Source organism: Simochromis diagramma, unplaced genomic scaffold, assembly GCF_900408965.1.
Source record: "Simochromis diagramma unplaced genomic scaffold, fSimDia1.1 OVJJ01000524.1, whole genome shotgun sequence".
Classification (NCBI taxonomy): domain Eukaryota; kingdom Metazoa; phylum Chordata; class Actinopteri; order Cichliformes; family Cichlidae; genus Simochromis; species Simochromis diagramma.
The window spans coordinates 1-12,989 of record NW_024387344.1 but is presented as its reverse complement, the minus strand read 5'-3'; the positions used below and the strand labels follow the sequence as shown (position 1 = coordinate 12,989).

At 42.6% G+C, this 12,989-nt stretch overlaps 1 protein-coding gene across 1 annotated transcript; it reads right to left on the bottom strand.

Annotated features, from left to right (window-relative positions):
- Nucleotides 1-141: 141 nt before the first annotated feature.
- On the bottom strand, nucleotides 142-12,101 carry LOC120718247 (collagen alpha-6(IV) chain-like). The gene is given in 20 exon segments (XM_040006684.1): nucleotides 142-2,935; nucleotides 3,082-3,196; nucleotides 3,290-3,461; nucleotides 3,554-3,745; nucleotides 3,827-3,943; nucleotides 6,105-6,257; nucleotides 6,374-6,472; nucleotides 6,595-6,756; nucleotides 6,953-7,069; nucleotides 7,160-7,279; nucleotides 7,663-7,734; nucleotides 7,866-7,976; nucleotides 8,084-8,191; nucleotides 8,626-8,700; nucleotides 9,328-9,391; nucleotides 9,471-9,652; nucleotides 10,252-10,374; nucleotides 10,913-11,056; nucleotides 11,815-11,946; nucleotides 11,949-12,101. Coding segments are annotated over 20 exon segments (2,628 nt in total). The 5' UTR covers nucleotides 12,058-12,101; the 3' UTR covers nucleotides 142-2,674.
- Nucleotides 12,102-12,989: the final 888 nt, after the last annotated feature.

Sequence of the window (12,989 nt, the reverse complement as noted above, 5' to 3'; positions counted from 1 at the left end):
GCTCTTGCTGTATCTTCTATTGCTCTATTACATCCACTTTGTGAAATGAACCAGTACCACTGGCAGCAACATTCGGTTTTACAGATTTTATATTTAAATTCACTTCACTTCCTCATGTTGAGCTAAAAACAAAAACATGCATTTGTTAAGTAGTTTTGAGACTTTATTTCAAAGTGTGTGAGCACAGAAACACACGTTGCAGGAACAGACATGTTACGTTGCCACTTTTGATTTGTTATGGATCCTCTTTGAGGAAAACTGCATTTCTTTTCTGTCACTCAGGGATCTTAAAGCATGTTTCTCCATTTGGCTCTGAACGTGCGGTGAAGTCCAAACTGGCAATAAAGTGTGCTGTTAGCATCCTAATCGTCAGCGGTGAACATAGCTCCCATATAAAAACACAGGCATGTTTTCCTTTCCATAAAATTTAATGTACACATCATTACCTTCCCATTCCCTCACTTCTCAGTAAATAAAACCAGGGGCTAGTGTCATGACTCAATAATTACAAATCTAGATTACAAAAAAAAGCAATACAGACACAAATGTACTATGTGGCACAGCGTTAAAGTCAGGGCTACCAGCAGAGAGAGACGTGCTAGAGGTCGTAGTGGTTACAAGTCATGCTGTAGCTTCCACTGTCCAAGCACAGATGAACCTGTTTGACTCAGAGGAAAACCAAATTTAATGCAAAAACAGATACAATTTCTAATTTTTTGTGTGTTTTTGTATTTGTTTTTGCAAAATCTATATTTAAAGGCACAGAATTGTCCTTTTGCCATCTTCTTACCTGTCCGAGGACACAAAAAGAAAAGAAAATAACCGAGTAACAACATCATAGACCTTTGCGCTAACATGATTTGCTGAAAAATACAGTAAGCACTATGTACAGCAATAATTCATCTATCAGAGAGCGTGTGTTTTGTGTCTTTTTGCAAAATGCAAGCGAATGGCAGCCTTAAAAAGTTTGATATAATCAAAAGAAATACTTGTTTGGTCGCAGCATAGAGAAAACCTGTGAGAGTGGAGGTGGAGATATGTATGCCCCTTTGATGTTCTGAACCATCTGTGTCCACATCAGTGCAATAACAACAGCTCTCTATTGTCATTTCAGCTGTTGCACAGAAAAATCTGACTTGACCTTTAAAGTCATACTAACGGTAACGTAGCAGCAACCTGAGAGTCCCACTGTGAAATGTACACAGGCTTACGTGAAGCTTACGCAGGGACTTTGACATGTTTAGGAATACTTTAGATTGTTTCTAAGTTCCTTCTGTTCCCCAAAACAGATGATGCTTCTCACCTTCTATATGAAAACCAGCACTTAAAGACATGAAACTTGCTTTGTTTATGTTTTTTTGTTGGAGTCCAATAAACAAAATACTTCTAGTCTTTTTTTGTTTATACAACAAATAATTTGCTAATGAGTTATAGTTTTCCACAGATTTTTTCATCTTTCCATGAAGCTAAAACTCCTTTAATTCACACGTCCGATTGTAAGGCACCAAAAAATAATCCAAATATCACAAAAACTTAAAAACAAAGGATAGCTTCAACACCATTTTTACCTCAAGCAAGTCACATATCTTGGCAAGTTGATTTTCAAACCAATAATGAAGTGGCCGACATCAAATATACTGCAGGTATTGATGCAACACATGAAAAAATCCCCAGTGTGTTTACAGTGGGCACCTTCGTGGTGCTAAACTGCCGTAGAATAAAAAGTTTATGAAGAAAACAGGTTTCATCTTCCCAAAGATTGAATTTCAGTGAAGCTTTATATCTGCTTTGCTCAGATCAGCCCAATAAGATAATGCAAACTCGCTTTAAAACCTTAAAATCAACCAGCAATCTGTAATTTTACTCTCATCTCACATTAAGCTCTTATGTACCCGCTTCAAACATGATCAGCCCATTGAAAAGCATTTGTAGGCTTGTCTGTCCCATAGATATGACAGTCAGACGTCTCTCTGTACCAACATTGTAGTAAAATCTCAGGAAGCCCTTTAAAATTGAGCTTTCTCATAGATTACAAATACCTTATGCTTGTCTATGTCTTAAACCTAACTGAACAGCAATCATGAGTTCACGAACAATCAGCCCGTCTCCACTTTCCACTAGTCAGCATTAAAAGAGTTGGTGTAGAGACTTTCTGCCTGCTGTCAGTATCTATGGGAGCGACAAGAACCAATAACGGCCAACTTCCCGAGCTGATAACCTTTAAATTGGGTGCTTAACGTGTGTGCGGGGCACTTGTTTGCTAAACGGGGGTGGGGGCACTCTCCGAGGTAGCCGAGAATGATTCTCGCTGACATCTGTCACAAGAAAGCTGACACGTAATAAACACATACATAAACAATAGCACCATTATCAGTGATAATCTCGAGAAGATCGCTCACACTGGGACTCTTCTCTTTCCTCCTCCTACCTCCAGCTTCTTCTTCTTCTTTTTTATAAACCATTCATTCCTACAGGGGATTAAAAAACTCTCAAAATGGGGTCGATGTTGCTCGACTCGATTCTGAAACCATCACAGCACAGGAGAAAGGTCCATTCAGTCAGTCACGTGTTCTTTTTTAAATCCATCTCATCCTCCATCATAAATTCTTGAAATGTTAGTGAATCCCCTCCTGATGTTTCCCCGCCTCACTCCTCCATCTTTCACCTTTGCCTACTACAAGATCTTGCTGCACACTTGGCAGCGGCTGACTCTGGAGCGCTCCTGGCCTCCCTTCAGCGTCTCCTTGGTTGGCGAGAAGGTAAACTCATTTTCTGGATCCACGGTTGTCAGCCAGAAGCTGTATTTATTGGCAAAGTAGTGGCAGGTGCCCCTGGCGCCGTTGCACTCGATGAACGGAGTCGCCCGGAAGTCCTCCAGACAGGAACCGGGAGACACCAAGGACTGACCGCCGCCCTCTGCACCAGCTGCTGTGTGCTGTGTCAGAAATGAAAGGCCATTTTTTTTTAAATATGACATCTCTGAAGACAATTTGGCAGTATGCAGAACCATGGGGAGAAATAATCTCTTCATCTAACTGCTGGTCTAAATCTGTTTGGTAGAAGCTGCCATTAACTACGTACCATTAGGAAGGAGTATCCTATCCAGAGACTCCTCCAGCCGCTAGGACAGTTGGGGATTGTCATATCCTGACTGTGGACCGCCACTGCCTGAGATGGAGCCTCACATACTGAACACCTGTGTTATTCATATAATCAGATGAAAGCTTCATTAATTGTATGCACATGTATATGACAGGCAGCTTGACTAAAGTAACACAGTGTACAATACCTGCTGATGTAAGGTCTTATCTCCTCCTTTTCCACGGGCATCATGGGTATGGATGCGGTCGTGGAGAGCCAGTAGGATTTATCATTGCGGCTAGCGTAGTAGCAAATCTCGCTGGGCGAGCAGTAGAGGAAGGGGATCGTGTTGAACCTGGGGAGACACGACCCCGGCTGACCTGAAGAGACAAAGGGAGGTTTTAAACCTTTAATTGTGCCACACAAAGACTGCTATAACTAGTATTTATAGAGCCTGAGAGTGTTTTCATACCGAGGTCTTGGTTGTGTGCCTTCTCCTGTCCCTCTACATACAGCAGACTGTAGCCCTCCCACAGTTTGGCCATGCCTTGAGGACACATGGGAACCTGGGGGCTCTGGCTGTGCTTAACCAGAGTGTAGCCGATGCTGTGGCTGCGGCCGACGCTGCCGGGAATGCCGCGAGGGCCAATTGTACCAGGAAACCCTGAAGAAGATGGGGGAAAGAATAAGAACATGCTAGAAGTGATAAGCTATTAAAAAGTCGAAGATAAACAAAAATCCTGACCTTGTGCTCCTGGGGATCCAGGGAAACCAGGAGGTCCGGGATCCCCAAGAGGTCCTTGAAAACCAGGAACTCCAGTCCTGCCCAGTCTACCCGATGGACCAGGGTTCCCCACAGTACCTGCAGCAGGAGAATATTTTACACTGCATATCATTCATTTTTCATCTTCTCACTTTATTATTGTTTTTTCTCTCTCTGTACATTAAAACATGCCAGATTAGGTGCATATTATTTATATTGATGTAGGGGGGGAAAGCAGATTTTAAAACTCTATGTTAAAAACATTTGCCTTCTTTCACTTTGTTTGCATTTGAATGGAAGCAAACTAGCTTACCCTAAGCTGAACAAACAGCTCCTGTTTCCTGCAGGATATGAAGGATAATGCTCCTCCAATGCCATCTTATTGTGATGGAGGGATTTATGCATCGTAGAAGCTATGTTGTTGGTGGCAATTAACCTCTGGTATGTTCTCCCAAAGCAACTTATTCTGGGTGAAAAGGGTAAACTAAGTTTGAATCACGCAAACCATTTGGATCATTGTTCCTTGGCTGGCCTGGAGTTAAAAAGGCCCCATACTTGAGCCAAGCCTAGAGGAGAACATTGTCAGCAAGTGAATGGTGGTCAGGGTTTAGCCCATGAGGCCACCCTTCCTGTGGACACATTACTTGCAGGAGGAGTCTGATGCAGAGTGGATTAGGTAGTGGTTGAAAGTCTGTGGTTGGTGGTCTGATCCCGAGTTGCTAAAACTGACTTTGGGTACATTAAATGTCACTAGCCTGAGCTAGTGCTTAAGGCCAAGAGATACCGGCTTGATATAGTGGAACTTGCCTCAATGCACAGGTTGGGTTCATAAACAGTTTCATGCAGAGTTGTTGTACTTTGCTCCACTCTGCAGCTGCCCTTGGTGAGAGCTGTTGAGTATACTTGCAATCCCTTGGCTGGGTACATGCACATTGGGAGTTTTCTCTAAAGGACGACAGGGTCGGGGACCTGACTGTCGTTTGCGCTTACGTGTCAAATAATAGTTCAGAGTACACAGCCTTCTTGGGTTCCCTGAGTGGGGTGCGGAAAAATACCCCACTTTGTGACTTCATTGTCCTTCTGGGGGACAATGACAGTGTGACCTTGGGATGGTGTGACTGGGAGAAACAGTCTGTCTGAACCCGAAAGGTGTTCTGTCATTGGACTTCTGCTCTAACGACAGCTGACCCTTACTGAACACCATCTTCGAATACATGGGAGTCCATTAGTGGGCCTGGCACTAGGACTTCCTTGGCCGAAGGTCAATGATCAACTTTGTAATTGCATAATCAGATATGTCAGATATGCCGCTGTATATTCTGGAGACTCGGGTGAAGAGAGGAGTAGAGCTGTCGTTAGAACGAGCTGGACCAGGTGGCAGGTTGGAATTTTAGACAGGACAGGCACACACAAACAGACAGCGAGGGTGTGCTGGAAACATCCGGCAGAGCCCCTGGTCCCCTTCAAATCCCATCTGGGGCAGTTTATGGCAAAAGGAGACACAGAGAGATGAGAATTAACACCTCAAAGTTCAAGGCCATGGTCCTCAGTTGGAAAAGCGTAGAGTGCCTCTTTGGGGTAGGGGACAAGTAACTTCGCTCTTATATCTCTGGGTCTTGTTCACAAGTGAGGGGAGAGAGGAGCAGGTGGCTGACAGATGGATTCAGGCTGCATCTGCAGTGATGTGAATGCTGCATTGGTCCATCATGATAAAGAAAGAGCTGATTTACTGGTCAATCTACATTCCTACTCTTACTCATGAATAAGGCCTGGTCAAGAGCTCTGGGTAGTGACTGAAAGAATCAGATCGCAGATACGAGAGGTGGAAATGAGCTTTCTCTCAAGAGTTGTTGGGTTCAGCCTTAGAGACAGGATGAGGAGCTCAGCCACTTGGAAGAGACTTGGAGAAGTCCCTTATTACTCCTTGACATTGAAAGAAGCCAGTTGAGGTAGTTCAGGCATCTGACTAAGGTCCGTCCCAGGTGCTTCGTAGGTGAGGTGTTCTCAGTGAGGGCCCTGAGGCAGATTGAGGACATGCTGGAGAGATTACGTATGTTGGCTGGCTTGGGAAAACCTTGATGGACTCACCCAAAAGAGCTGGAAGAAATGACTGAGGAGAAGGAAGTCTGGATGTCTCTGTTATAATGGTGCCCCCGTAACTCTGTTCAGGTTAAGTGGATGCAGATAGATGGATGCATGCATGCAAAGATGGATGGATATAATAAATAAATTTACACTTTGTTTGTGCCTTCAAACTCACCTTTACGCCCAGGAAAACCAGACTGACCAGGCTCTCCAGGGTTACCAGGGCTTCCTCTTTCACCAGGGAAACCTGGATCACCTTGTGGATATGGCCCATTTGGCAGTGAAGCTGGAAATATGACTCCAGGCAAACCTTTTAGACCTGGAAACCCTGGAAGGGAAAGGGTGGAGAAAAAGAGGGATGGAGGAAAGATAAAGGGTAGAAGAAAATGAAGAAGAAATTGTGGGAAAAAGAGTGGGGGAAACTAAAGACTTATGCTGTCCTACCTCTAATTCCTGCCGTTCCTTTGCTTCCAGGAAAACCAGAGTCACCTCTAAAACCCGTGACACCAGGAATTCCAGCAAAACCACCATCACCCTTTTGTCCTGAAGGGCAAATACATAATGTTTCAGTTTATCTTTTTTTTAATTGAAAACATATAGGAGCAAACATAGAAAAGAAGAAGCAGCATTTTTAGTTCATGCCATGTATTTTAGCCATACTCCACCTTTTAAACCAGGTCTGCCAGGGAATGCAGGACCTCCAGGTAATCCTGGTTCACCCTTTGTACCAGGGTTCCCTGGGAAGCCTGGCAGACCAGGGTCACCTCTGTCTCCCTGAGCTGTGCCTGGACCAGGTGGGCCGGGAATACCTGGAGGACCTTGGACACCTGTAAGAAAGAAAAAAGGAGAGGAAGAGAGAAATTCAATTCAAGGAAGGTTGAATAAATTAACGTTAAAGGGAAAAGAAAGAAAAACTAAGCATAGAAAAGTATAGGAGAATATAAAGGGAAAAAAGAAAAAAATGTGAAAAAAGAAGAGAATGGAAAACAAAATAATCAAAATTGATTAAGGAAATGTATTTACCATACTGTCCATCCAGTCCAGGGAGACCTGCATCTCCTGTAGGTCCAGGAAAGCTTTCTATTGATGTGGGTCCAGGAGGTCCAGGGTTACCCGGGCTCCCTTTTAATCCAAAAGGACCTGATATACAGAAAGTAAAAAAATCTATTGCTATATATATTATTGCACATTGAATCTGCACATTTTTTATTTCATTGAAGTCTATTTCACCTGGTTCTCCTCTTTGTCCTTTTTGGCCGGGATACCCTGGAACACCGGGTTGGGAAACACCTCTTTCTCCCTTCAACCCTGGACTACCAGAAAGGCCAGGACTACCTCCCAGAATTGCACCTAGATTAAAAAACACAAAGTTGTTAAATCTTTCATCTTTGCAAGCCTAAAACAATCAGACGTATGTTGACCCTGATGAAGAGGGTGAAAAGGTTGAGCTTTGCCAAAGCAGTATGCCTCACAGCTTTGAATAATGAACTTCCCTTTTCTGCAGACACACAAAGGGCCAAAATGCAAAACTGCTCATCTTTCCTCAGTTATCGAGCCATAACTACTTGATACATTCATCTATTCTTACTGGGTCATGCTAAGGTTAGCTTTAGCTTTGGATTATCTGGCTTATTGTACATCTCATTTTTGTTTACTGAGTACTGAGTGAGTAGTGAGCTGTGAAATAAAGCAAGAAATATAGAATCAGCTGGTGTGTGAAATGTGATTCTTGCCTGGGTTTCCAGACAGGCCTTTAGGTCCTGCTAGGCCATTAAGGCCATCCAAACCAGGTGGTCCAGGAAAACCTAAAATAACAAAAATAAAACAAACAAACAAAACATTAAAAACACTGGAAAAGACCATTTTTTAACCTCATTTGGAAAAATCATTGTAAGATTAGTGTATGAATGTAGTGGATTTTCTTTTTTCCTTTCACCTTTAAACCCACGATTTCCAAGGAATCCAGGCCGACCAGGAAGCCCATCAGGCCCCCTTCCTATTCCTGGCAATCCAGGCTGACCTTTTGGTCCAGGGAAACCAGGAGAGCCTGCAGAGAAGAAAAACAACATCTCAACACTTTCTGTAAATACAAATCTCTACGACGTCATGAAGGAATTACTGCAACAGGACTTTGTTTTCTTAGGAGTTACTCACCCATTATTCCATACCGCCCCTGTTCACCACGAATCCCCTTCTGTCCGAGGAAACCTGGATTTCCTGAAAATCCATTATCGCCAGGTTCACCAACTTTCCCTTGGTCGCCTGTCGACATATTTAAAATGTTTTAAAACTTCTGAAGAAGTCAGAGATTGGAGACCAACTCTGATCTCCCAAAAAGCTTGTCCCACAGTACTAAGAATTTCTTCACCTGCACTAAATATATTTCTTTTACTAAAAATAAAACATAAAGAAAATGTAAATTCTGATCCATGTCAACAAGTTTGTTAAATATGACAACAACAACACTACAAGTGATGTGCTGCTGGATGCTTTTCTTTATTTACAGAGATGTGAAAAGGGAAAGACCATCTCTGAATCGAGGAGGGGGCCTAAGGGTACATCTTTCACCATCTTACAATGCTGTGATTACAGCCGTTCCCCAACTCTCTGTGAATGGTACTCATGGCCATTGATCAGTGCTGATCAATGGTCATGACAAATAAAGTTTCACCGTAACCGAGTAAGGTGAGTCTTACCTGGGATCCCTGAATCTCCTTGTCGGCCTTTAAGTCCTGGTGCTCCAGGATAACCAAAAGTTTCTCCAGGTAGTCCTAAGAGAAAAAAGCATTTAAGTCAATGGATGTTTGATTTGATTATGAACAGATGTAAAGAAGATGTTTATCACTGATGGTAGACTTCATATGTACTAGTGCTGTGCGATATGAACAAAATCTCATATCCTGATATAACACATTTATCGTCCCTGACAACGATATAAATCACAAAAAATGTAACATTTTCTGTAAATTCTGTGAATCTCGGGCAACTTGCGTGAAGCGGGTGTCGTGTACCTTATTTAGGTATTTTCATTAATGCATATTCCAAAATTTGACGTTTGAGAATACTGTATATTATTATCGCGTCAGTTTATTTTGAAAGTTGGAACAGGATCTTCGGCTTTATTGTGACACTTTTATGTGGAAAATAACAAGCGGATGGCAGAGCCACATGCTGCAACAACAAATGCATGAAAACAGTCGCTTGCCCATGCATAGTGCGTTTTTTTTAAATATAAGAGAAAGTGAGAAACTATTAGAAATTAATATAGCCACTACAAAATTGCTGTAAACAGTTTATTTTGGGACACAACGAAACAAATGATAGTGTAATACAGATGTTTTTCATATCATCATCCGATGCATATCGTTATATCCAACAGCACTAATATGTACTCTTACCTTTGGCACCAGGCCGACCAACTTCTCCAGGCCTTCCAGATAAACCTGGAAGGCCATTATTGCCCTAAAAAAACCCAAACAAACATCCGAATTTTAATCTCTGCCTGGCAAAATTTGCTACATGTATATGCATCTTTTCTTACTTTTGGTCCCACAGTGCCAGGGAATCCCATAATTCCAGATTCTCCTTTTTGTCCAGAGAAGCCTGGAAGTCCTGTTTCCCCAGAAAGGCCAGGTTCTCCCGGCAGCCCTTTACTCACATCAGGGAAACCAGGAGCTCCAGGTCGTCCTGGACGACCAGGTGCACCTGGCTGACCCTTGTCACCTGTTAACCCAGAGAAAGATCAGAGTTTGTAACACAAGGTGATGGATGTTCACAGCAGCAAAAAGCAGTTAAATTCTTCATTAGAGAGCCTACATTTTGCAGAAGTGCGAACAGCTTGCAGTTCCACTAGTGGGAACTTGGGGCTGGCTCTGAAGGTCAGTATCTGGAGACTCCCGTATCAAAGTGCTAAACTTTACAGGCATGTTTTCAGCATGTAACAAAATGCTGTTTTAGGGGTTACTGATAATTTCCCCCTTCTTTAAGAGCACAGTACATGATATTTTGTTGTTTGTTAAGCTGAGAGGTATCCCAACACAGGCAACCGTAGATTGCTCTCTGTCTGCGAGGCAGTATTTCCACTAATCTGAGTCACTGCCCCGGCCCTCTTTATTGTGTTGGTCCTCTCAGCTTCATCCACCAATTCAGTGTTGAAGTCCTCATCTATGAAAAAATTGCTTATTTTAAAAAATATGTAACAAATATGAATCTCTTCTCTAAATGATTTAAAATTCACCAGAAGATCCTAATAAAGTCTGCAGTTAATTTATGCCCTTCAGATTATCCGGTGACGTTCTGAAAGAAACAAAGCACCATGTTACCTCTGGGTCCAGTAAAGCCAGAAAGGCCGGTTATTCCAGGGTCTCCGATGTCTCCTTTCTGTACAAGCTCAGATGGAAAAGGTCTACCAGGAAATCCGGGAGGACCAGGTAATCCTCTGTCACCTGCCAAAGTAAAAACAGAGGAATGTTGGTGCAAAGCCAAAGTTCATGCAACTTGACTGATAAATTCTTGGCCCTAAAAGATAACCAAAATGTTGATGACGTGGTTCCAAAACAGGGGTCCCCATCATGAGAGACGGTTGTTGTGGTGGTTCAACCAAACACAGTCTTTGAAAAACTTCTCATGGTGCCCAAAATTTAGGATGAGCATCTAATGGTGTGAGCCCTGCAGAAACCTACCAACCAATGGGAATGCCTTAGGACAAATGGAATTCAAATGTACAAAAACTAAATATCTGGGATGCCATTAAAAGTCTAACTTGTTCATGTGAGATTGTTTGCAGCAAGTGCCCTTTAGATGCTGTTGTGACAGAGCCAAGTATTAGGCGGGAACAAAACAAACAGTGGGGGAATTGTAGCCATGCATAACCATGTCACACAGTTTGCCTCATGATAACCTCAAGGAGTAGCATTAGCATTGCTAATTTATTCTTTTATTGGCCCAGGATCAGTACACTTATTCCTTTGGGGGATATTTTACCTTTAGTTCCAAAGAATCCAGGCGACCCAGGGCGTCCATTTGCTCCAGGCACTCCAGGCTGTCCTTTCACTCCGGGAAATCCTGAACTGCCAGGAGGTCCTGCAAATCCAGGGAAGCCCATCATTCCTTGGACGCCTCTGTCACCTGTGGAAATTAGCATAGTTAGTCACTATTATGATATCTGTAACAAAGCAGAATGGCAGTGACAATGTCAGTAATACTGGACGGGTAACTGAAACATATGAAGCAGAGAAAAAAAGTGAAACGTTTGCCCGTCATTGGTTGGCTCTATTGCGCTAATAAGAATTAAAATGAACTGAGAGGTCATGCTTCCCTTAGGCAGCATCATTCAAGGGTACAGCACACATTTTCTTTGTTATTCAGATGACACTCAGGTTTATCTATCCTCGAAGCCTGACGACACAAACCTGCAAAAGTGTGCGTTAAACGGCAGGAATGTCTTACAGACATACAGACTTGTTGACCTCTAAATTCTGATGAAACTGAGGTCATTGAACTTGGCCCTAAAAATCATGCAAACATATTGTCTAACCTAATTATCTGGGCTTCTACTAACACTGTGAGATATCTTGGAATTGTTTGACCAGAATTTGTAATTCATTGTTATCGGGCTGTCTTAAAAACTCCCTGAACAATCTTAAAAAAGGAATCTTGTTCACCACCACACCATGGTCAGTACATTGCAGCATTGACCATATTACTGATGTTCGTACAATGGTGATATGAATTCCCCAACCATGCCTTTATAATGTGGGAGTCAACCAGTAGGATCACTCTGTCCATCATCATAGTCAGTAAAGTCATGATCAACATCTAACGCGACACCACTAAAAATGACAAATGTGGCCTTGGAAAAAAACAAAAAAACTACTTCTGCAGACCCTTTCTTCCTGGCGTTCCTGGTATTCCATCTATAGTCCCTGGTCCTGGTAAACCGGGGCGTCCCCTTGTTCCTGGTAACCCAGTAGCACCAGGTCGTCCGGGAGTTCCTTTCATCCCAGCAGGCCCTGGAAACCTGGTTCTCCTCTTTCTCCTTTCCGACCAGGGAAACCTGCCAATAATGGAAGGAGAGACAGTGAGAAAAACAAAACACTGACAACAATCTGACATTCATATAGACACATGGAAAAAGGGCTGCTGGCTAATTATCTGGAGAAGCATGCAGTCTTTGGGTGCTTACCAAATTTTAAAATTACACAAATACAACCTCAAATGAACAACAACACATTTCATAATGTAGTCCAAAAGTCAATAGTAGTTAGCATCACCTTTAGCAACAATAACTTGATAATGTTCTGCATGATTTTATCAGTCACATCATTTTCTAATAATCTTGGCTCAGTATTCTTGACAGCGTTACTTCAGTTCATGAAGGTTACAGAAATTAATTTATGCACAGCTGAACAGAGCATTTAAGTCATTGGTTCTGTTTCCATGTCTCCCCTGTGTCGATGCTCCATCACGCATGCTAAGTTCTGTCTCCATGTTTATTCATCTGTTTCCCCAGTCGTGTCTCTCGCTGCCTTGGTTCCCTGTGTTCAGTTAGTCCATGCTTTAGTGTGTGTGTCTCATGTTTCCTGTTTTATTTTGATAGTCTGTTGTCCTGTCAGTTTTGCTTCCTCCCTGTCTGTTATGTCTGATTAGTTCCAGCTGTGTTTCCCCGTTTCCCATCATCTCGTTATCCTCCGTGTAATTAGTCTGCTGCCTGTTTTTTCGTTACTTGTAACGCAGTAACACAGTGAGCGTACGGTAAAGTAACAGTAATCTAATTACTTTTTTGTAGTAGTAATCCCTGACTTTTCTCTCTACTTGAAAAAGTAATCGGATTACATCACTTTTAACGCATTACTGCCCATCTCTGCTAATGACCTTTAACATTTAACATGACAACTGAGCCCTGTAGAGTCTGAGACGTACCTCTTGCACATTTTCACTGAGCATTGCAGGACTGATTGAGGGCGAATTTGCTGGTAGGACCGCTCCTACCCGCAATGCTTCTTCTTTTTGCTTTTGTTTTTGTTTAAATACACAATGCAACATGTTTTGTAGTTCATCT